This window comes from Aplidium turbinatum, chromosome 14 (genome assembly GCF_918807975.1).
Source record: "Aplidium turbinatum chromosome 14, kaAplTurb1.1, whole genome shotgun sequence".
NCBI lineage: Eukaryota > Metazoa > Chordata > Ascidiacea > Aplousobranchia > Polyclinidae > Aplidium > Aplidium turbinatum.
The window spans coordinates 11,532,496-11,557,548 of NC_137485.1; the positions used below are offsets into that span (position 1 = coordinate 11,532,496).

At 37.1% G+C, this 25,053-nt stretch overlaps 1 protein-coding gene across 2 annotated transcripts; it reads left to right on the forward strand.

The window, feature by feature from the left end:
* On the forward strand, positions 1 to 6,999 carry LOC145783004 (hypoxia-inducible factor 1-alpha inhibitor-like). Of its 2 annotated transcripts, none has more exons than XM_082594759.1 (8): positions 1 to 229; positions 587 to 712; positions 826 to 992; positions 1,369 to 1,517; positions 1,730 to 1,875; positions 2,404 to 2,510; positions 2,879 to 3,122; positions 5,624 to 6,999. In XM_082594759.1, exons 1-8 carry the CDS (start codon positions 92 to 94, stop codon positions 5,726 to 5,728), a joined length of 1,182 nt encoding a protein of 393 aa, XP_082450885.1. In that variant the 5' UTR covers positions 1 to 91; the 3' UTR covers positions 5,729 to 6,999. The 2 variants fall into 2 exon arrangements, with proteins under 2 accessions (XP_082450885.1, XP_082450886.1); XM_082594760.1 differs by having other exon boundaries at positions 874 to 992.
* Positions 7,000 to 25,053: the final 18,054 nt, after the last annotated feature.

Here is a 25,053-nt window from a genome sequence, read left to right on the forward strand (position 1 = left end):
TTATAGTGAATCACACTTCAAATACAAAAACATTTGAATTGCCAGGCTTTTATTTGCACGTACGCTTAATATAATAGGTCCTGCTTTTGTGATGAAAATGTCTAACGAAACCTCTCCTTTGGAATGTGGTTATGACCCAACGTCAGTACACACATACACCTTTCCTACTCAAAGTATACCTCGACTGTCAGTAAAAGATCCTGAGGTGTTTCAGCGAATCAAAGCTTCTGTAAGTTTTCCTCACCTAAATTGTAGAAAATAGAAACTGTAATTAAAATGCCATCCTAACTAATGGCAAATCTTAAACTGACAAAAACATTATGATATAGGCTAATGATATTAATATGTGTTTTGTTTGTTGTGGTTGCTGCTTTGGTTTAAAGTTGTTGTAATACATGCAAATCAATTGTTTTTCATTTGATTTCTTGTAGGATTGACATGTCTACGGCTGTAAATTCATTGCGACAATCAGCTGCCGAGAAACACATTTTCATTTTTCTTGACTTTTTTACAGAATTATAATACTCGATTTTTTCAAGAAAATTTGTTCAAAATTGAATTCTAAACAAAAATGATTCATTTTCAGCTACCCGTGGTTATCACCGACTCTGGCCTTGTGGACTCTGCATTGAAATGGAATCTAGGGTATTTGCAGAAGAACCTTGGGGATGGTTTTCATTATGTGTATTCCTCTAAAGACAACAAGTTTAAGGTAATGAGCCCAACTCACTGTATTACAAACTTGTCATTTTTGCCAAAGTTTATATTTGTAAATTTTGAAGTGCTTTCTTGCAGCATTGCTATCACTTTTTTTCAACTTTGTAGGATGCCAGTAACAATATGACACTAACCAGAAAACACTGTTTCGAACAGTACCATGACATGAAACGGGCTGATGAAATGAAGAGCTATCCTAACTCGACTAAGCGTGTTGAAGCAACCTTTTCACAATTTATCGACATGCTAAAAAAAAGAAAAAACTCCACAGAAAAGTAAGTGGAATGCTTTTATTGTGTGTAATTGTGTTTCAATATTAATTTGATAAACCAATAACATGCAAGTTAATTGTAGTTGAGAGAGTTCTATTCACAAATTTTGTTAAATCTTACTCAAATAGTTTGTGGTTAATTTTAAAAGACAACCACAATTCTAATTAATTAGGTTCAAACAAAGCTTCAAACATTTTTATATCCTATAATTTGCATTATATAATGCAATTTTGAAATATTGTGGACTGTAAGATTCATATATTTTGAGTACCGAAACCTGATCTCATGAGATCTTCAGTTTACAATGTTTTTCAATTTTTTAGAGCATGTAGCAATTTGCTATGTTATATATTGTCATAACTGCTATGCTTTTTTACAGAGTATATTTGCAACAGACCTTGAATCGAACTGTTGGCCAAGAAATTCTTAATGACTTCCTTCATTTCAAGTGGGATCTAGTTCGAAGATACCAATCCCAACTTGGATGGGGTCCACTCAGCTCTAACTTATTATTGGTTGGGCTTGAAGGTAGGCAAAACATGTCAGTAATCATGTGGTTGATACTTAATTAACCTGGTTTGATGTTTTATTTAATTGTTTTAACATCCCACAACATTGAGACAATGTAAAAGGACAACTTTCGGTGACTGGGTTTGGCTACAGTTGTGCTCTAAAATCCATGAGCATTTACAGTCGATGATATGCTTTTTGTTGAAATAATTTTGATTGTTTACTTTCAGGCAATGTAACTCCTGCTCACTATGACGAACAAGAAAATATTTTTACTCAAATTGCTGGCTACAAACGTTGTCTCCTGTTTTCGCCTGACCAATATGAATGCCTTTACCCCCATCCTGTGGCACACCCTTGTGACAGACAAAGTCAGGTAAAATAAATCAAGATAATATTCAATTGCACATTCTTGTTGTATAGTTAAAGTTTTGTTGAATTACATAACTAAAAAACATTGCAGACAACTTGAAACAAGCTTACAATGAGAGTTTTAAAAAAAAATTGCAATGTGTACTCAATACTCATATGAATATTTATGATTTAAAAGCATGAAAGTTGTTTCTTTCACAAGATTTTTTGTCACTTAATTCCTAGCCATGGAAGTGTGAACGATCGATACAATCATTAGGGCAGATGTTATATCGGCGTTTTTTACCGCAGCTTAATAATATTGTGGTCGCGGTTTTTCATTCAATTTCTTTGCGGCACTTTGGTGGTTACAAAAGACCCCGTTTTGAACTAGCAGATTATCTGATCAGAAGTCAGTCAGAGAGCTTTTGTTTCGTTGCGAATTATTTTAAGTCATTATCGCATTTCATATGCTGTATATACGAGAAAGATGCCATTGTGAATCGAACGAGCTTTCACAGTCGTTGTTTTCACGGTTGCTTTTGCTTTGCAGGTGGACTTTGAACATCCTGATTTTGAACGCTTCCCCAAGTTTAGAGATGCTCAAGGTTTTGAAGCTATTGTACACCCTGGAGATGTCCTGTATATTCCGATGTATTGGTAAGTACCCAGGCAGTAAAATTCGTCACTTTTACATTGATTCAACGTCTGCAGACGTTGAATCAATGTAAAAATGACGGATTTTGCTGCCTGAGTAAGTTGCTTTTCTTTTGCCAATTTTTTCCGAAATTTTTTTTTTGTATTCTTAATTGATTTAACTTTCATTTCCATTTACCTACAAGACGAGGGCCACTTCAAATCAAGGTCCTTCATTGCATACATTGATGACTGTCATTGGCATAATCGATAATTTTGTTTGTTTATGTCATCTTTTACTGTTTCATTTCACGTTTTCTTAGGTCTAAACTTGCAGTTAGCGCTTTAACGTAACCCTACGTAATACACGTTTATATTTTTTATCTTTTCAGGTGGCATCAAATCGAGTCTCTGACCAGTTTATCTCCTGCGGACCACCAGTTGAACCCCATCAACGGAGGCACCGATGACCTGTGCACAGACGAGGTTCCACCAGTGACTATTTCCTTAAACTTTTGGTACCGTGCGGCCCGCTTGTTGGACACCCCTCAGTATCCTCTTTCTGGACAACAACGAGTCTCCGTTATGAGAAACGTCGAGAAATTAATTGCGAGCGCACTTGGCAACGCTGATGAGGTGGGTCGACATTCTTCTTCTTCATTTAAAATGTTGGTGATGCTTTCATCGGGCTTCCTCTTTAGCGGTTTTCTATATTCTTTTTTACTCGGCCAATAAAGCTATCATTTCACATCTTTTCTCATTTTTACACTATTTGTTTGTAAACGATGTGAAAAATACAACTTTGGTTGGTTAAGTAGTGACTTGCGCATACACAAACCTAAGCGCAAACGCTTGAAACAACTGATCTACATTCTACCCGACCTTTTCGCATACAAGTTTATTGTGCAAACTGCAAACTACTGAATTTTTTTCACCCAGCAACGATCGATGTAATATCCAAAAAGCGCTTGTTTTTTGAGACCAAATTCAGTTTTATAGGTTTCTGGAGGTATATTGAATAAACAGTCTCAATGTCGTTGATCGATTGTATTTTAAACAACGTTTTGATGTGTGCCATCTACTGAGAATTGCTGGCGTTTTTCTGCACATTGTTTGGCAGTTACGAGGCTTCGTGATTGATCGCCACCCACACAAACATAACAACGCCAATGCTATGAGTAACTTATCCTGAGTGCTGCGGTTAAACGAGTTGGCTTATTTTTTTAACCAACGTTGTTCCGTCTTTACCAAAATCACAGTTTGTGTGTTTTGTCCAACGCGGATTTCTGCTCAGCAAACGATGAGTTCCGCAAAATGACGTCATCGTTGAGAATTGCGGACGTGACTGAAACTTGTTGCCACGTTTTCCGCCATTTTGCGTGAATTCAAATGGCCTTGCGGCCGCGTCTCGTAAGACACGTCTACACCGGGCAACCCGATTGGTCCACTTAGTGATATTAATACAGTACTACTTTTGACATCCATCCAACGTCTCAAGTTGTCTAAAAATAGCATTGTAGCTATGTTCTAAGATAGCAAACTTTTGTCATTTTTGCATTAATTAATGTAAAAATGATGGGTTTTGTTGTCTAAGTTGCTTTCTGTGTAACAAAACATGAATTTCATGCCCAAATCCAGATGGCTGCCATGTGCACCACCTACTGTTTAAAAAATGCTGTTGTATTTGCTTGATTTATGACGTTTCCTACGTTTCCAAGATCACAAAGTAAACATGGGAAAGGTTGAGTTACGCATATTAATTTACGTGTGTTTTTGTTGCTTGTCTGATTAATGCCTCGTGTGCAATAATTTCTCTTTGTTTTAAGAGGGAAATTTTCAATCCGTTCATGAATACGATGCATAGAAATTTTGTTTACCGAAGCTCACGTCCTTATTTGCGAACTGCTGTATTTTGTTGATCAAACAATGAAAGACGTTAGAACACAGTAACATTAAACTCTTTCACGAGAGTGTGAAACTCATTCACCCTTTGGTTGTTTGTTTTCACAAACTTTTGAGGTTTTCGAGTTGCCGTGTGTACGCCAACGTTGGCTAAAATTAGTTCTAGTTGTCATAAATAGAACATTGTTTCCTTCGTATAAAAAGCTGAGTTTTTTTTACATCGAAATGACGTTAAAGGAATGTGAAAAATTACAGCCTGGGCTTAGTGGACTGTGTCAGTTTAGGATAAATCGGAGTAAAGAAAAAGTATAGCCTATATAAAAAATGTTGGGAATATATATTTGGAACCATTCGAACACCCTGATCTTTCAACATTACATTGCTCTCTCGGCAGCCGATTTGTAGCAAGAATTGACAGCGATAGACACCGTGTTTCGCCCATGAGGCTGGGCTCGTCAGTATCGCACCACTAATCACGCCTCTTTCTTCACAATTACATTGCTCATTTGCTCTCGTGAAAGTTCAGTCACTGATGCCGTGGCCTTTACTCAGTCACTCGTAAATGCGCTCACCAGACCTAATTATAGTTTCGACAAATGAAAACAAGGGGATCGTTGGTTCTTTGCCGATTTGCCTAAGTCCTTGTTGTTTACCAATTTGAAGTGCTTACCGAATACGCAAGTCTGAACTTGACACTGCTAGCACCGCGTTAGCCACCTGAAGGTGACGTTTTTAGAATGACGTAAAACCGCAAATTTTGCTTGCTGACGCGTCACCAGTTGTTTCAAATCTTCCATGGGAAACGTCACTACTCACCGATGACATCACCGCTTTGTTTTTTCCCCTGAATGAGCCAATGCACATGTCGCCGTTCCGCTCGCACGTTCATCGAATCGCAGTAACGCGGGCAACGCTATCACTCATGCTGTCACTGAAAGTACGTTGGGGAAATGTTTAATGTTTGCTTTGCCTCGGTGATAATTGAACCGGTAGTCAAAAGTTTTTTTGCTGGATCGCCATTACACTGAAAACAACCACAATTTTGATTTTTAGTTTTTTATTACCGTCGTATGGAAATTAAACAAATCAGCACATATCAACAACATTACTTTTTTGACCTACTTGCAGAATTGTACACCCAACTGCGCATGTTTTCCTGCGACACAACCTATTGCATGTGATTTTTACTTTTCGAAATAATCTTTCGGAAACTAAGACACGTTATTTATTTTCAGGTTGGCAAGCTTCTCAGGACCATGGTGGAAGGTCGCTACACCGAAGAATTAACTGGGAACATTCAATATTCACAAGCGGCTGGAGTTGACACCGAAAAAAATTGACTTGGACATGCAGTGAACGTTGGCATCGCATCGTTGCGTGTGAAGAGAAACGTGTCTCGGTTGCCAACCGGGCACGTACAACATTCATGCATGCCTCGCGGAAGCGGACGGTGAGCGATTATGTCACCGCAATTGCAGATTACAAGATCGATTCGCGCTAAAAAGACCCCGAGAAAGATACGAAATCTGTCGTGATTATGTGATATCGGTACGAGTTGTTGGTTTGATCCAGTAATTCTGCTGATACCATCAGCCATTTTGTGCACCGTAGCTCAGCCACTGCTTACACGCGTAAATTGATGCAGACGATGACACTTTCCTTTAGACACCTCGTGAAAACTTGGACGTTTTAGTTTTCACAAATGACTTGTTTTTTCACTTCAACTCCACCTGTTTCTTTCACCACTATTTTTCACGTAAGTTTTGCGTAAAAGAAACGTATAACGTTCTGGCAAAAGCAACCACAATGCAATGTTGCGTATTTCTATGTAAGTACGTGGAGTGAAAAGTATGTAGCTTATGTATTCAAGTTTTGTCGTATCCGTTCTTTTTTGACGTTTTTGTTATTTTGTTGGTAGTATGTTTTATTTAACCTTGAAAAGTTTATAAGCTTTCACATAACTGGAGTTTTTGTTCTAATCTGTACCGTGCTTGTAATGTATGTCGTTATTCTATTTCCATTGTTATGTTTGTATGTTACGAGTTTGTTCTAGTAATTTATTCATCACTGTTGAGGTTAACCTTTTCAATATGCTTGCTACCTTGTGTGTTCAGTGTGCACTGTGCAGTATAATCTTCCACCCTATCAATAAGGCGAATGTGTTGAAATATATGAATTACGAGACCCTCTTCCAACCACCTCAGTTCACATCAATCTTGTTGCTTTTAAATTGGTGGCTATTTCAACGATTGCAACAACGTCATATTTAATTGCTGTGATGTTAATCACCATCTCGGTACTGTCTAGACAGCAAATCAACGATTTTTACATTGATTCAACGTCTGCAGACGTTAGATCAATGTAAAAAATGGTTGATTTGCTGTCTGAACGTTTTGTTAAGTAGTAATATTCTGATTGCCGAATAAATGTTTGACTTTTTTAGGATGAAGCATGGATGAAGTATGTAGGCTAATTATGTATGAATTTGGATTACGCTTACCTTTTTTTGAACGAGCCTACTAAGCTTTTCGGTGGATGACTGTACGACTGCTACTGTGTATTATTGCTGTATGTGCGCGCAGTGATGAATAAACAAAACCACAGAACATGATTCATGAAGTGGCACAGATGTACGAAAATGCAGTGCAGCAAATCCATCATTTTTATATTGATTTAACGTCTTCAGACGTGAAAACGACGGATTCTGTCCACTTGGGATAGTGCTGAATGGACAATAGGAAGCGGCAATGCCAGGCGCTCAGCTGCTGTTCGACGTTCATAGGTCATTTGCGTGAACAAATTGGCTCGTTTTGATGTTCAGTTCGCGTCAAATTAACACCAAATAAAATCAATTTAATCTGTGAACTTTCACAGAGGATCACGACGCAATGGACGCATTTTAAAAGCTTTCATCCAGTTTTTCATTGATTCAACGTCTCAGGAGACGTTAAATAGATGTAAAAATAATAGAATTGCTCGCTAGGTATTTCAAAACCTAACTTAAGCGTTAACTAAAGCGCAGATAGCAAGAACCACATCAAAAGACTAAACATTTATTAGAACCCATGTACATGTCATGATTTCCAAAACCAAACATGGCGAATGGTAAAGAAATAAATTTTCAAGCTGCCGATTTACGACTAAGAAGCCACAAGAATAAAATCAAGGATCGGCCAGCAAAATTTGTCCGTTTTGCATCCATGTAGCATGGCAGATTTTACTAACCGAAAAAATTAACGTGTTGTGTTCCCGAATGACCTTTGCTTGAAGATGCTCGCAGGAGCATTTTTGTGCACGTGTTACGCAAAGATTGAAAATTTAATTGCGCTGTAAAAACCTTCTTTCTAAACAAAAGTTGGTAGCCTACACTTTTGTGTTCCAACACATGACCACCATGAAAAGCAAATTGAAGAATACTTCGCATAAAAATGATGTCTGAGTTAATTTAATCCTTTTCATTCATCATCACCATGTGCCGCCTCCAAATCGCAGGTTGGCTGCCATTTGCTTCCACACGTTTCGTTTCTCCGCTATTCTTTTTGATTCTCCAACACTTGACAAGTTATCCCACTGATTTGCATCATCTCCACAAGTTCATCTTTCCCTGCACCTCTTTCCTTCCACCATACCTGCAACAACAAATTTTTTCATTAATTTACATTATTCAAGTTGTTACAGAACAAATGTTGATTGAATTATATTTCAGCTCACTGCAAGATGGAGAAAATAAGGAAGGACTTGGCAGCCCAAATCACAAAGCCTTTGAAGTAAAAATTTTGCTTCTTAGATGTTAAAATTATTATAGTTCTTGAGAAAGAAAATGCTTTGTCTATAAAAGTGACTTACATTACGTATTGGTAATAAAGTGGATTTGTCACTCACTTGTGAGCTATTTTCTATAAAATCCTTAGCTTTGTTAAAATCATTATCGCAATTATCTTCGAAAAAAGTATTTTTAACTTGTATGTGAGTGTAACCCACTGATCTCAGTCAGAACAAATCACAGTTTAAGTTATTTTAACTGAACTACAACGATCGAAATGTTTATGAATCATTTTGTCATAACAAGTTTGAATACGTCAATCACACCAATCAAAAGAGTTCTTGTCTACAAATTTTCAATTTGTAAATAACTGTTCAAAGCTTAGCCCGCTGTGACAACGTGACGGTAGACAGTAGTTACAGCAAAAAAACAATAAGTTCAACTAAAAATGGCTGGCATGCAAAAAATACATTGTGTACAGTAGCAGGTACAACAGAAGCTATAGTAAAGATAGCAATTGTATTTAACAACGCCAGTAGCATTACAAAAAAAATGCTTTGCCGTAATAATGTTGTTGTCATCGATTTCGCAAAAACATTGTTGATGAATGAGCTGATGAAGCCGTGGAGTCGGAACCGAAGCAAATCAACAACACTTCCAACCAGTTGCCTACGTGACTGATTCAGCTTCTGCGATGGCGCTAGTTACATAACCACTCGCATTTTTTCACAACGAGTCAAACTGCTTTCATAACTCTTTGGCAGTTGGTCCACAATAGTTTTAATGTCTGGAAAGATAACAAGATTTCAATTAGCGCATTATAAAAACAGTAGCAAACGATGCAGTATTTAAATGTCACCCCTAAAGCTTGGAAACGGAGGCATTCACACTCGCTTGCACTTGCATGTTTTTGTCAAGGCTAGTGATAAATGTAACACCACCCATTGGCTGCTCACGAGGCATTCAATTCAACAACATGTTAAACCCTTCTGACATAATAAACAAAACTGTCACAACCTAACCTCCTGAAAAAGTCGGTCATGTCTGATTGTCGAAACGTCGGAATAAGTGTGGATTATATAATATCATCTGAAAAACCTTGCGATAGTTTTTCTTAGTTTACATAGAAGAGCGTACCATGTTATTGAACAAGTTAAAAAGAAAGAAAAGATTTTTACTTTGTTTTAAATTTCACGGCGCAAACCAACAAGTATCATCATCTTTGTGGTTGAGTCAATCGAGTTCCATTTTCAATCTCTCGCACTGGAGTTTTGTAGAAAGGGTTGATACCGATGTAAACAAACAGTGGACAGTTTCAACACTCAACTTGCCAAAAATGTGAGTGACCTTCTGTCTCCGCTTCTTGTCGTTCAGCTTTTTCCAAGAACTAAAACCCACTGTCGCACTCAATAGACTTTAAAAACTTAAATACAGTAAGATGGTTGCCCCCTTTTGATTCTTTGAAACAATAGCGAATCTCAACCCTATCCTATTGAAAAACGAAACAACAAAAGAATTGAAAGAGAAACATTGTAGCTTGAAGAATTTCCACAAAGAATTTAGCGATTTGCAGCGTTTTGTGCAGGCCTACTACCCTTACATGTTGTAAATTAGAGGTCGCAAATTATCAGCGGCCAGCAAATTCATCGATTTTTAATTTGTAATAAAACGAACAAAAGTAGTGCATTGCTCAAAAACTCAAGAAAGTTGCTTGAATCTTGAAACTTTGAAAGAATTTGTGATTGACGTTAACAGAAATGTTTCTTCTGGAAAGGGCTACAATAAATGTTTTTTACAACGTGCAAGCAAAACAAAAAAACAACAATAGTCATCTGCAATAATTAGCCTACACGCTATGCAACTATAAGGTTAGATCTATGCTACCAAATCGGTCCTTTAGTATTCATTCAACATCTGCAAACATTCCATAAAGCTTATTATTATCATTTGCATGAAAGCCATTATTCGCATTTGCATGTTAAACTTTCACTTTTAAACGCAGCATTAAATTGTCAGTAATAGAATTGAAAGGGCCTACTTTATGGCCCGTTCTTTTAAAATATCTCTACATTGATCACTTCTATAAAAAGTGTTGGTTTTTTTACGATAAAAGTATTCTAAGAATTTATGTTGCATTCGCTGCATCATTATTTCCTAAAAATGCAAATCTTTTTTTCTAACAAACAATAATAAAAAGGTAAACTTTTACTGCCGCAAGATGGCGACATATCATACAACACAATATGCCGAAAAATTTTATCTTTTTTTACAAATATTGCATTGAGTTTTGCAACAGAAGATTGTGTTCAATTTCAACTTTGTCACTTATGTACTAATTCTATGTTTAATAAATACGTTATACCTCAAATATATAGTAGGTCATTATCGTTCAGTAGTAGAGCAAAAACTTAAAAATTCTTTAATCAAAGAACTTTGTGTTGTTGAACGTAAAGCGAACATGCGGTTTTGTTTCGGCAGTAGTAGCTTTCAGCACATTGATGAAGTTTAAATATTGAAATACCTGTGATAAAAAATATACCAACCACTTCGCAGACGAAATATAATTTTAACTTAATTTGTTGCACGATCAAAGCATGCGCTTACATATTTTTTCTTTCAGACTGTGCAGTCGCCAAATATTTTTGTTATTGTTATTCAGTTACAAACGATTTGAAAATCGTTTTAGAAAACAACAATTTAAGGAAATGTTTTTATGGTCATCTGCTGTGCGAGTCGTTTGATGGAACTGTGTAAGTGGCGATTATTGAAGCGTAGTCCAACGTCCGGTCTTAGCTTCAGCGGTCAGTTTGCGGGCTTATAATAGGAGAACTAAAGAATTAGACTTCTGCCTACGTGACAAGCGCACGGGTGCGATATAATTTATCGTAGGCAACTATACCGATCAGCTAGCAAGTAGAATCTGTCGTGTTTACATGGATAGAAAGTCGACGTAAAGGAAGACGGGTTTTGCTGGATGAGGAGAGTCGTTCACGATTCAACACAACACACAAAAAGAAATAAAAACCAATTAATCCAGGCGTGATAGCAAGACAATATTTTAATAAAGCGAGTCAAAGGGCCAACAATTGTCTCTTATAAGTAAAATGATTGGGTAGATTCATGTCAGTTTATGTTCCTGCTGTGCTTGCTTTTCAAAAAGACAATCTTCGTAAAAATTTTGTTATAACAAAAATTATAACATTTGTACACTTATTGCACAATGACACAGATTTTGTAGCAATCACAACGACTCTAGTCGGCAATTTAGTCCTTTTAGATTGATTTAACTACAATAGACGTTAAATCAATGTGAAATGGACTGGTTCTCTTTTCTTTTTATATAACGTGTCGTGAACGCTGCATAATTTTTATACTTTTACTGCGTCACATAGTCCCAGCTTACCTGTCGTGATTATTTGATCCATATCCAGGCAATAATTTGTTCTCATGACCAGTAGCGTTGACAAGAGGATTTAAGGGGTTGTTTTAGGCCCGGGCCCAGGATGATTTTATGGGCCCGTAACCAGTGCTGTGTTAAGCCCTTTATGAGCCCAGACGCTAAGATAATTTTGGGCCCCTATGGACAAGTCTATGATAATATACAGTAGTGTGTATTTTTACTGCATCGATTGAAAAGATGGTTTACTTTAATAGACTTTCCGACCAGTTAGGAAAACGACATAAATCTAGGTCTATAATGTCGTAGCTACACCTTTGCTCGGAATGAAAGCTAAAAGCATTAAAGATTTTTAATTAAAAAATACTGGCAATGGTTATGAACATTAGGGCATTCAAGAGAACACCTAAATAGATTTTAGGCTAGATCTACTGTATTTTGTTTGAAATAAAAATTTGATGATTTTTGTTTCCCAAATACGATTAATTTCAAACCATGTCATTTATGCACGTCGAGCAGACTTGGCAATAATAATTAAGTCAGCAAATTGCTTAAATATGAGCTTAAAACACTCAAAAAAAAAACTGTCTACGTGAGGATAGCAGTAGCCGTAGTTGGCTAGATCACGTACACACGACGAATGAACGAAGAGAACGCTGTGACTCACTCCACCTAATGACGGTGATGTTGAGTTTGCGTGGACACACGCCTCGACCACGCCAGGCATTCGGCAGCGAAAAAACAGAACGGGATCTTTTTCAGATATTGTTTGCATCTGACACTGGCACTTTTCTAGATGTCTCGCTAAGCCATAAACAACAAGTCTGGCTACCAAACACCATGAATATTTATTTTAATCTTATTTATGCATGATTAAAGTTATGTTTTGCTACACAAAAACGTAGGCTAAATACACCAAGAAACTTTTGCAATTGTTGATTCTTCGACAGCTTATTCGATTCATCACAAAGTGTTTTCATTAATTATTTAAAATCTGCTATGAAGTGAAAGATATGTATAAAAAAAGCTGGAGATATGCGGTAGACCTACTATATATTCTAAAGAAGAGCAACGAGTTAAAATTTACAACTTCAGAAAGGATTCGATTCTCATATAAAGATTCAAGTGGCATGCTTTATTACAACTTCTGCTTCACGATGTTTTTTGGACAGCAAAATCCGTCATTTTTACATTGATTCAGCGTTTGCAGACGTTGAATTAATGTAAAAATGACGGATTTTGCAGTCTGGGGTGAGCAGAAGACGAATTACTCTTTGGCGTGAACATACGTCACCTAGTGACGAAATAGAAATGTCTGTACGTGCTGAAAGTCGCCTTTCGAAAATGATGAAGAAAAAAGTAGCATGCATTGCTTTGTTGTTGCGTATTATACCAGCCGATGAATATTGGCTATCCAGTGCTATATTTAAAACTAACGGTTAAAAATATGGCATTGCTTGCCTCCTAGTTTATTTTAAAACCAAACTACACTTTCTTTTTTCTTACTCTTTCTAGACGAAAAGCAGCTATGTCAAAATGTCGTCATTTAATTAATTTGTGATATTCAAAAAACCAAGCCCTTTAACTTAATGAATCAGGTTTAAATGTTAATGATATGAGATGGATTCAACGAGAAACATTTTACCCCAAGAAGTTTTGTTTTTCTTATGAGTTTATTCGCTAAGCTGAGATCATACAGGCAAATTCGTTATGAACAAGAGCTAATCTACGAATAAACGTTCTTTTTCAATCTCTTTGCTATTGGAATGGCAGACTTTGTTTTTACTTTAAATAGTTTTTTATCGCAAACCTGAATTAGTGCAGTGATCCAATTGTAATTAATTTCAGTATTATGATATTTGCAAGCTTAATAGGCTACTGTAGTGTATAACTTACATTATTTTCAGAAAACATCATACAACAGTAGGAAAATCTGGATGAAATCAGCAAGAAATTCGCACGAAATTCAGCAGGAAATTCGCACATGAGTTTAGTTGAAAACTCATTGTGTGGTAGCTTCTAGCTTGAAGGTATCTTAGTGAAGAGGATGCAGCTTTGGTAGAGAGATTGTACTTTATGGGACCAAAATTAAACGAACCCACAGCTCAATACGGCATTTATCAAGCAACAAAATAATCTATCTTTCAGCATTTCTTATTTTAGTGCAGGGGTTCCCAACTTGGGCCTAGAGCCTTTTTCAAGGGGGCCATGGCAAATTTAAAAAAATAATAATTTTTTTAATTTATTTTCACTAAGTCCACTCCAACACTATATAACAAAGTAACTATCATGTTGTATTTATATCATTTCATCATTCTAACAACCGGTTACTGTATAAACAAGTTTTTTAATTAAAATGACGTTTCTTAATTTTTTCAAAAGGTTAAAAAAAATAGGGAGCCATTGATTTTTCAAAATTTTCAAAAGGGGCCACGGTGTAAAAAAGGTTGGGAACCCCTGTTTTAGTGTAATGTAAACCAGTCGATATCTACATGACGTATAGCCGAAAACGTTTGCACTTTTTTCTTTATAAACAAGTGTTGTTGTTGCTGTTTGGTTTTGTTTGCGCATGGCAAGGAAAAGTTAAAAGTAGCACAAGCTACTGATTTACTTTTTCGGCGAAACTTAGGCTACTGTACTGAAGGTAATGTTAAACCACTTTTTGGATCTTGAGGACGATTGAGTTGCGACAACAACAAAAAAGAAAAAGGGAAAGTATATTCAACATGACAAAAGAATTTAAAGTTTAAAAATAGCTTTAAAACCGTCATTTGTCCAAACATACAAGCAGCAAATGTTATTTGAAAACTTACCTCTAAAACTGAAATTTTTCTCATGTTACAAAGCTTTTGTTTTCAATACGGATCACGGAACCTTCGTTCCTTATTATTATCTGAAGGTTTTTAAGTTTAATGCTTCTGCTGGCAACTTGTTTCCTCAGAGACATGAACACATTCAATTGCAGCAAATCAATAAAAAAAACGATCTACAACATTTTTCACCTAAAAAAACTCTTGAAGAAACTTTTATTAAAATAAAAATGAAGTACAACCAAAACTGGATTGATGGGCGAAGTCATCATGATCATGATGATCATGTATGTCATCATGATCATGAGAGTAATCCTGATGATGACGATTTAAGGTTTATTTCAAGGTGAATTGAAAGCGAATGATAGACGTTGTGCATATTGATGTTATGTGTTCCTCTTAGCGCTCCCCTCACTGTGTTGATACTTCTTGTTATTTCATCCTTCCACTTAGTCTTCCTCAAATTTCCTAATGCTTTCACCAACAACATAAAAATATGTTTTGTGTTTCATACATTCCTTTTTTTCTGAAACTGTTTGATACCTTTTGAAACAAATTTACTCCGTATGACCTGATATGTTCATTCAACTGTAAAAGAAATTACAAAGCTGAATTGTAATACACAGTAGGCTAAGAACTGTTGTCAGAAACGCACTTTTGCTTGTATACCAATGTTTTTTTTCTTCAACTCATATGGTTAGACAATGCCTGTGGCGCGTTTATCTTCAATTCCATTTTTAAATCTATAAAGAACTGCTTCAAAGAAATCACAATCCGAAAGTGATTTCATTATTAGTTGTATATCAAACAAACGTTGTTCGATGCTGGATCAGTTGATTTGCTTTTTTAGGTTAATTTTTTCCACCGCATGATAGAAAAGAAAATGTGCCGCAAGAGTATTTCAAATTAGGCGTCATATTGATGACATCCGATGTCTGAAACTTTGTGTAGGAATCTCTAACATAATACGTAAACGGTAAAGCTGAGTCCCATACTTGATCCAAGCATCGAGAGATGAGAAAATAAGGTTCTCATTGTACCAAGCCATCGGCACTAACGACCGTAGGGTGGCCAGTTTCTTTCTCTCGGCCGCCTTCCTTCAGCAACTATGCCTACCCCAATATATTACACCCTGGGTAGAAGTGAGCGCTGTTTTTTAACAACCCCTTTGCATTACAAGTAACGATAGATGAAAAGTGTTGATGTATGCATAGGCTACCGACGTCTGAGATGCTTGAAAGGACAGCCTCTAAGACGTCCGTTCGATGCTCAGCAAGGGCAATTGACTGCGTCTTGATACGACCTTAATTAGTTTAATATATTGGACTTGCTTTTCGTTAAGGCCATTTTGATGAAAATTCTCAATACGATCGTATCTGCGTGCTTAAATATCTATCACAAAATCGGAGTGTCTATGGAGCTGACTTTGTTCATTCCCCATCTCTGTTGAGATGCCTCAACGCGGTGTAGAGGTGAGCCCAAGCCGAAAACTAGGCTCATTCCTAGCAACTCCTGGGGCTAATAGACACACGTAAAAGTCCCCTACGGATTTTTTTGGTGGAAGAGGGCAGTGTCTGACGGACAGGCATCCTGTAAGGCGGGCCTCGATGAACAGAGCACCCGGCAGCCCGTCGCAACCAGTTCCCCTGCAGCTGCACGTTTCGATCTTATTGGACCGCAGTGGACATGGAGCTGGCCAAGAGTGTGTGCGTAGCCCTCGCGTAGACACGACCACCTTAAACAACCATACAAGCGAATGGCTTTTGTCTCAATTTGGACCGGGACCAAACAAAGCCCAATGGCGACGATATCACGGGTAACGGGGGTAGGCTTGATAGAGTAGGAAGCCTCCAGCTCGGTTTCACACATGGGCGGAGGATGTATGACGACGAAATATCCATTAAATTTGTACAATTCAATTTAATGTTCATTGCTGGCGTAAACATGCAGAAAACGATAAAGTAAACACACGAATTTGTCACCAACAAAAGGAAAAGATGAGAAAACGGAGTCCCTAAAAAATGCGAGTCCCTAAGTCATGCCGGCTATGGCTTCAGCACGTCTTTCCCAAAAGAGAAAATCTCTTCACCGAAGCACTGGAAGGAATGGCGTTGTTGTATTCGATAGACGTTATAAATCGGCAGTAAGAAAACTCAAAGACTTGCTTCTGTCTGAAAAAAAAGGCTCCAAAATCGACTTTTCTTTCCGTACTAAAGTTTCATGCAATGGCCCCAACACACGAAAAAATACATCCTCGGAATCGTGGCTGGTGTTGGTGTCACTCTTGTCGGTATCAACGTAGCTTGATGATTCCTGCGATAGTCGAATGATTTCGGTTTTGATTTTTTCACCCATTGTTTCCATAAAAAATCTCCAAAACGAATCACTTTTTCACTTTAAAGTAGCGGGTAGCTGGAGTGCGACTGAATGAAATATACCGGACACAAGTTTTTTTATTCAGTAATAATAAGCCTTGAAGCAGATGTATTATCAAGTAGGCCTAGGTCAAATCAAGGAAAATTGTTCTTCCTAAACCAACTTAAAATGTTTTAGCATTGAGTGTTTTGTCTAAAAAGTGTTGACATTTTTTCAGCCACGAGACTTTGCTCCGGAGCCCTGTCCAGTGTCCAAGCTTATGTCAAATCCAATTAAAGTAAATTCCTTACAGAAACGCTTTTTGCATCAAACTAAATTTTAAACGTTTTATAGCGGCTCATTTATCTGGTAATTTATATGTTAGCCTGAAAACAAAACGATTCGAATTAGACTCTTTTGCTCTTTGGCGTCACCCAACGATAATTTGAACTATCACTGATGACCGCAAGGTGTTATGTCAAGTTCATTGCCCACAGCGAATCAGCTTTTTTGTGAATTTTCTAATATAATAATATAAAATGCTGTGGTAGTGCTTAGTCCCATCCCGTATCATGCGAGGAAAAACTGGAAAATAAGGCGATTTGAAAATCTTTGTTGGAGAAAAACACCACTTAAAAAATTTCTTAGACTTAATTGTGGAAATCGTTATCTTTGGACTGAGAAAGCTTTCAAGCATAATTCTAGCCGTTTCGCATGGACTACTTGTAAACTGTAGAGGCTTTGAATCACTGACGTAGGCGCGGTCACCGAGTTTAGCAAATTGAAATTTTCGCTTTTTGAAGTGTTGTTATCTCTTAATCCATCTTCTAGGTGCGTCTGAATGGAAGAAAGGTCCTCAAAATGTGTTGCTCAAGCGCACACACCGAAAGTCGAACTGGCACTAAGGCATCTGCAGCTAATAAGGCCCGGCCAGTAATAAGGCCCACTCCCGGGATCTCCGTTGTTACAAATCTCTTAAACAAAATTGGAAGCTCTGATTGCTGCTATGTTCAATTGAGACTAACTGGTAAAGTTTCACAGCCTAAAGTTGAGAACTTTTTGAGTTACGGAAAGTTGAAGTTTGGGGGGACTGAAATTGAGTGGTTTTATTAATTTTCACATATTTTAGACTGTTCTGCAGTTAACAAACCTTTTTGACTTCCGTTTTTTTGCATTTTATGTGAAAGATATGTGCATGCTGATGCAGTAAAACCAACAAATTTGAAATTTTTTTCTATTTAAAGCAAGACTGATAATGATGATCAGACTAGGCTAATTTTGGTGATGAGGCCCATGAGCCCCTAGGGCAGTGGTTCTCAAACGGTGTGCCCGGGCGCACTGGTGCGCCCCAGAGGTTATCTAGGTGTGCCCAACAGCATTCCTAAAAAAGTATTCTAATAAGAAAAACAAAAAGAATAGTTACCATATTAGATCACTTTTCTTATCTGCTCCTTCCGTTTAACATCATTATTACGATAATTTCAGGCACGGTCGCAGACATTCGGTAAAACTTGTATTTGTTGCTCACAATAGCAATTGTCTATTGTTGCTCACAATAGCAATTGTCTATGTGTGTTTTTTGCTGTTGGAGTAGATTCAGAATGCAATCGTAAAGCAGAGAGAAATTGCTAGTTGCTGAGTTAGTGTTCATAGAAAAGGTGGTAGAGGTGTTAATAGTAGTGTACTGTAGGTAGTCATTAATGAAGTATAGTAGTAAATAACTGTAATGCGGATTTTATAGTTAAGAATAAATTTCGTTGATGTAAATATCTTTTTTTTTAGAAAAATTTACTCTTACATATGGATAAGTTTCTTAAGAGAAAGCGTGACATTGATGAAGTTGACGCCGAAAGTGACCAAAATTTAACCTTAAAAAAATGTACTAGTAAGAAAGCAAAACCACGACCGACTTGTAAATATGATGATAGCTATCTAAGTTTTGGGTTTTCCTGGATCGGAAGTCATGATAATCCTTTGCCTGTATGTTTAGTTTGCGGAATGAAGATGGCCAATGAATCAATGGTCCCTAGTAAACTTGCTAAACATTTTAAAAAGAAACACTTTTATCTACAAGATAAACCCATAAGCTATTTTCAGAGAATGTCTGAGCAACAACAAAAAACAGCAAGTTCCTTTAAGAGTATAGTGACTGTTTCTGATAAAGCTCAAATTGCTTCTTACCAAGTCTCTGAACTGATTGCTCAAAATATGAAAGCTCATACTTTAGGTGAGTCAATTATTTTGCCTGCTTGCAAAAAGATTGTCAGTACGATGTTAGGAAACGAAGCAGCATTAAAAATAAGCAAGATACCTCTGTCAGACGATACTGTTCGCAGGCGTATTCTGGAAATGTCTTCTGATATTGAGAAAAATGTAAGTGGTAATAAACTCCACTCTTCAGATTTTGCTCTGCAAGTTGATGAAACTACCGACATTACCAACAAGGCACAACTCATAGCATTCGTTCGTTTTATTAACGAAAACGAAATAACAAACCAGTTTCTCTTTTGCAAAGAATTAAGTGTGACTACTAAAGGTGAGGACGTTTTTAACATTCTGAATGATTACCTTGATAAGTGGCAGTTATCGTGGAAATCGTGTGTAGGCATTTGCACAGATGGAGCACCTTCTATGGTAGGTTGTATCAAGGGACTTGTATCTTTTATAAAGAAGAAAAACGAGCATGTTATTGTAACTCACTGCTTTCTGCATAGAGAGGCCTTGATGTCAAAAACCTTAGGAGAGAATTTAAGAGAGGTCTTAGATGAAGTTGTTAAGATGGTAAACTTTATAAAAGTAAGACCTGCAAAATCGCGGCTATTTGAAAAAATCTGTACCAATATGGAATCTCAACACAAACGATTACTTTTACAGACCGAGGTGAGGTGGCTATCAAGAGGCAAAGTGCTTACTCGTGTACACGAGTTAAGACAAGAACTTCTTGTATTTTTTGAAGCAATGAAACAGTCACATTTTTGTGACCTCTTGCAGTGTAAATTTTGGATTGCTAAATTACAATATTTGGCAGATATATTTCAGCATCTCAATATTTTGAACACCAGTATGCAAGGGAAAGGGCAAAACGTTCTTACATCCACTGAAAAGATAAAAGCGTTTCAGAAAAAATTACACGTTTGGAAAAGTGCAGCGATTAAAGGTAGTTTAGAAATGTTCCCATTGGTAACTAATACTTGCAAAACTGAAATCCTTCCACTTGTAATTGAACATTTATCAACTTTAGAAGAAAAAATGAATTTTTACTTTCCATCACTTAACACTGCGCAATATGACTGGATTAGAAATCTTTTTTTAGAAAGTACCTCTGAATATAGTTTAACACTGACAGAAGAAGAAGAACTGGCAGCTGTGTCCACAGATCGTGGATTGATGATGAAATACAAAGAGTGGTCTCTTGAAGCTTTTTGGATTTCTATCAGAAAAGAACATGTCGCGATATCTAAAAAAGCACTGACTGTTTTATTGCAATTTTCAACGTCATATTTATGTGAACTTGGCTTTTCTACCCTCGCCACAATTAAGTGTAAAAAGAGAGGAACTCTGCAATGCATCGATGAGGAAATGAGAGTTTGCCTCTCAAACATAAGACCGAACATTGAGAAAATCTCACAGGCTCATCAAGCACATGTTTCCCATTAATAAAAAGATAATTTCTTTATTTTTGAGTTTTATTTATTTGACTTAATTATGACATTTTAGTGCATTTTTATATAAAGTGTGCCCAGAATTATTTGTAGTATTGTAAGTGCGCTTAGACTGTAAAAAGTTTGAGAACCACTGCCCTAGGGTAACGTTGTGCACTCCTGGTTAAGAAAGTGAGGGTTAAAGACTTGAATGACCTAAACAATTCTTGTTACACCATTAATCCAATTTGTTGTTGCAATGGAAATATCATAATTTCAGAATCAAAATACTTTATCATCCCTACCATATCTAAAAACACCATGTCGCTTTTTAAAAAATGGAGCATGGGGCGGGGGAGGGAATAGTTGTCTCTGTGTATTTAATTATTAGTTATGTGCCTGTGTTGTCGATTAGAATTTGTTTTGTGGTGTTGTTATAGTGAAAATACACCTTTGCCATCACTTTTGGTGCTAATTCAAACCGGGCCTTATTCACAACACGTGCATCTAACAAAGCCCGCTTGAGATTTTTTTTATTTTTTTAATATTTTACAACCCCTTTTACTTAGAAACTTGTTTCATAGATATGTTGTTTAGATAGACCCAAAGTATCCTCATTCCAAGTTTCGTTCAAAATTATGCAGTATTTAGAAAAGTATTGAGGTTTGAAAATTAGCGGCCTTATTAGCTGCAGGTGCCTTATTTGATCCTGCAGTTTCTTCGTCCACAAAGTTAGGCGTTTAAACAGCTCAGCTATAGGGGCTTTCAAATTGTAAAGGGTTTTCCGGTAGGCCTTTTGTGAAGACTTATTGCATACACACGCCACCTTGCCTTTTTCCCTTCAATCCATTCACAAAACGTTAATTTTGTTTCCGACTATTAGGCAATGTTAATTTGCGGCTTCCATTTTTTTTGGCAGGCCTAAAATGTAAAGCCTACTTACAACTCTGATTTTGCTGATGCGATGTAAAATAGAACTGAGTTTTCCGTTGACATTCAGCCCAAGGACCACACATTTTTTGAACCTGCTATAGGCCTTTCTAGGGACGGTAGCCTACATTACGGGACGCGCAACTCCGTTGTTCCTTCAACATTAGAAGGGTCAATTGCCAATTTGACATTTTTTTACGCTTTACTGCAGGCTTGCTTTCAACTAAAAACCTTAAATTACTTTAAAACCAACTTAACTCTTCTTATATAACCCATAAAAAGTAAAGTATTTTGTAAATTAAAAAAAACGTAACCCTTCTAGTGTTGCGGATAAGCCAAAAGCGGATGAAGTTTCGCATCCCTATGATCTGCAATCCCTAAGGCCTTTCAAGCAAGTTGCATGCATTTTTAAATTAAACCACAAATGAAGTAAGCATAAGTGTAGCATATTCCATAGACAATCACAAATGAAATACGGTTGTTTGAATAGATTAAACACACAACGGCAAGCGAAACTAATCCAGAAAACATTTTGAGAAAAACGTTTTTTTTCAATTTTTTTTCATGGATGGCTTTTGCATTTGCTTTTAAAGCATTTCTATATGAAGAAAGCGTTTTCTTTAGCCTATAGTTATTAGTTAGTACAGTAAGATCAAACGTTGACTAAATAATTAGCTCTTCATGTCAAGCTACAAAAATATAGCAAATTGAGATGCTGAAACCCTGAAAATGCTAACATTTTCTCTATAGCAATGATTTTTAATCGCAACTCTCATCAATATTAAAACAGTCATCAGTGGGTTGCTCGAAACAAAATGTAATATCATTAAGAGACATCATTTGCAACACAACAAAGTGAATGTCACAATCATTGTGCAGGGCCTCGCGACGGGCTGCTTTGTATCTTGACAGAACGTGCTGTTTTGATTATGGAATTCTTGAGCGATGTGTTATTACCGGTTACTGACCTGTAGTGACCTCTGATTGCGAAGTCTTCATTATGCAACGTATTTCCAGAATCTTTTGTAACATGCAAATCTGGAATGTTCTTTTATTTTTCACAATTGCCAAATGTCGTTGCCATGATGTCATAAGGATGTTTATCAGTAGATCTCTGATTGCGAAATCATTACTACGTAACGTATTTTCTAGAACCTTTTTCCCTACGTGACAATCTGGAATCTTCTTTAACTCGCTTGTTTACGTTTAGTGCAACTTGACAGAACAATGAGTTCTTATGATGTAACATTACGTAACCTTCTCGAAGTTACTAGACCATACAACCTTCTATAAATAGTGGTGTAATTTGCGTAATCTGTATTAGTATTATTATTATGAGAGTTGTGTTATGAGTTGTAGATTGTTGTTGTGGCAGTGGGTAATAAATGCAGAAATTATTGTTAATTGAGAGTTGAAGTAATTTAACACAAGTAGGTGAGAATTGGTGCTGATATAAATTGTGATCGAAATTAGACTTATTTAAGAAGCTGTTCGTTAAAGTCCGTCAAGAATTTTTATTATCATTTCACCAGTAGAACTATTCGACATTTAATTGACTGCCTTTCGGTAATATCCCATTAAACTACGTCATTGAACCTTTCCAAGTCTCTTTCCTGGTAAGAGATGGAAAGAAACTGTGACAGTGAAGAAGTTTTGTGTGGAAACAAAATTTCAGTATTTTACAAAAAAAAATATCGAAATAGTTTCTTCAAACACCTCTCAGCCTTAATATAACTAACAAATCTTTGGATAAGACAGAAGGACAAGCACTTTTAATTTTAGGACTGCTTTCTGCATTATGAGATTCTGGCGTCTGTCGTTTCGTTTTGAGTACATTGCCAACACAAAAAAGTGATGTGGAATCATGCAGGGGTTCCCAACCTTTTTACGACCTCGTACCACTTGGACGCTCTGTACTGTCAAGCGTACCACTTTTTGCAGAACAACTAATTTGATCGAATCTATTTTATTCCGAAGAATAATATTGGCGTACTAAAATAACGCTAAAGCACCACAACTAAATTTAATGAGATTTTTGTTTACTGTCCACCAATTGGTCGATGTGCGGTGTAAATTTGCCAACAAAGCATCGAAAGTCGTTTCCGGGCGCACCTAGTCGGTTTCGATTTTTTTGACTTGATGTTCATCATGACTGAAAATCCCTGCTCGCATTCCCACGTGGAAGGGAAAATCAGTAGCTGCGGAACAACATGGGAAGCTAGCGTTGAATATGAAGAGGCCATACTGAGCCAGAAGTTTACTGGAGAACATTCCTTGTAACCGTTATTGAACATTTTATTTCGATCTATTTTTAGCTTACAACTAGCATTATTCAACGCTATTTGTAGCTTAAGCTATAAAACAGTGGATGATGTCTATCAAGAGCAATCATTTGACATAATTAACGCAAACTGTCCCGCAGCGTTGTAGGCTATGGATTTTCAAAGCAACTGTGCTCCTTGTTGACAATTGACATCATAGGCGTAGCCAGGGGGGGCGAACGGGGCCATGGCCCCCCCCAAATTTTCAAAGTTTGGATTCCGAAGTTGAACCCTTTGTTGAAAACATAATATAATTTGTATAAATTTATATTGTTTTCCAAGACATCTGGCTATTAACACCCCCCAGGACTTGTTTTAGACACACAGAAAGACACCAATAAATTTTGCAAATCGTAAATCGCGCAAAGTTTACGCGATTTACGCTTATTTTAACTAATCTGTGGAAGCAATTTCAGAATCGCTTACTCTGTAGGGTTTTTGTGTAGCTGAGTTTTTTGTGTTCTCTAATTTTAGCCGCAGTTTTTGCCCGTTTGTGTGTAGATAAGAGCTACCTTTAATAAGTTAATAGCTGTTTATCTGCTAATAAGTTTCATACAAATATTACCCTGAAAGTGCTTCCAGAAAGCGTTATAATCCATTATTTAAGTGTAATTTTGCAAAAATTTTCCGGGGGAGCATGCCCCCGGACCCCCCTAGAATACGCGTGCCTTCGGCACGCTCTAACAGGCCCGGATTTAGGGGGGGGCAGAGGGGGCAGTTGCCCCGGGCCCCCCGACTTTTGAAGGGCCCCCCTATGTGGAAAAAAATGTGATTTTGTGTTATTTTTTTCCTTTTGGCCTTTAAAGTTTCTGCAAAATGTTGTGCAGTACTGAACTGATGCTACTGTAGACGTAGAGACGGTTTTTCGCGCCGTAGGCGCAAAAAAAATTTTTGCACGGGGGGCCTCCCGATCTAAAAGTGCCCCGGGCCCCCCATCAGCTAAATCCGGCCCTGCGCTCTAACCCCCACCAGCTTTATTGCTTCCCTTGCTTAACCCACCAGGATGCGCCACTGCACATCAGGTGGCGATGTCTTAAATCAAACATTTTGTCGTTCTCTTCAATTCATGAAATATTTGGCCCCCCCCAAAAGTTTTTTCTGGCTACGCCACTGATTGACATGACCTGTATTTTGAATATCGTAATGATACGAAACAACAGGGAACAGTTACGTAACAATAAGAATAGGCTTCGGGAATTTTTTTTTGTAAACAAAACCAGATAAACAAGATATAAAGTTGTGAAAAGAAACGTAAGCTACCCGCGTACCACCTGAAAAACCTTCGCGTACCACTAGTGGTACGCGTACCACAGGTTGGGAACCCCTGACTACAAGTATGCAAAACTACCAGGAATAACGTATCAATGCTTTGTCAGTCCGAGAATAAAGAATCAAAACCAACCAACCAAAGTAGACTTCGTGGTAATAAAGCAAATTGTAAATATGTA

Coding starts and splice junctions, on each gene's coding strand:
- LOC145783004 (XM_082594759.1), top strand. CDS start 92: ATGAAAATGTCTAACGAAACCTCTCCTTTGGAATGTGGTTATGACCCA. Junction 993..1,368: donor AGAAAAAACTCCACAGAAAA/GTAAGTGGAATG, acceptor GCTTTTTTACAG/AGTATATTTGCAACAGACCT. Junction 3,123..5,623: donor CACTTGGCAACGCTGATGAG/GTGGGTCGACAT, acceptor ATTTATTTTCAG/GTTGGCAAGCTTCTCAGGAC.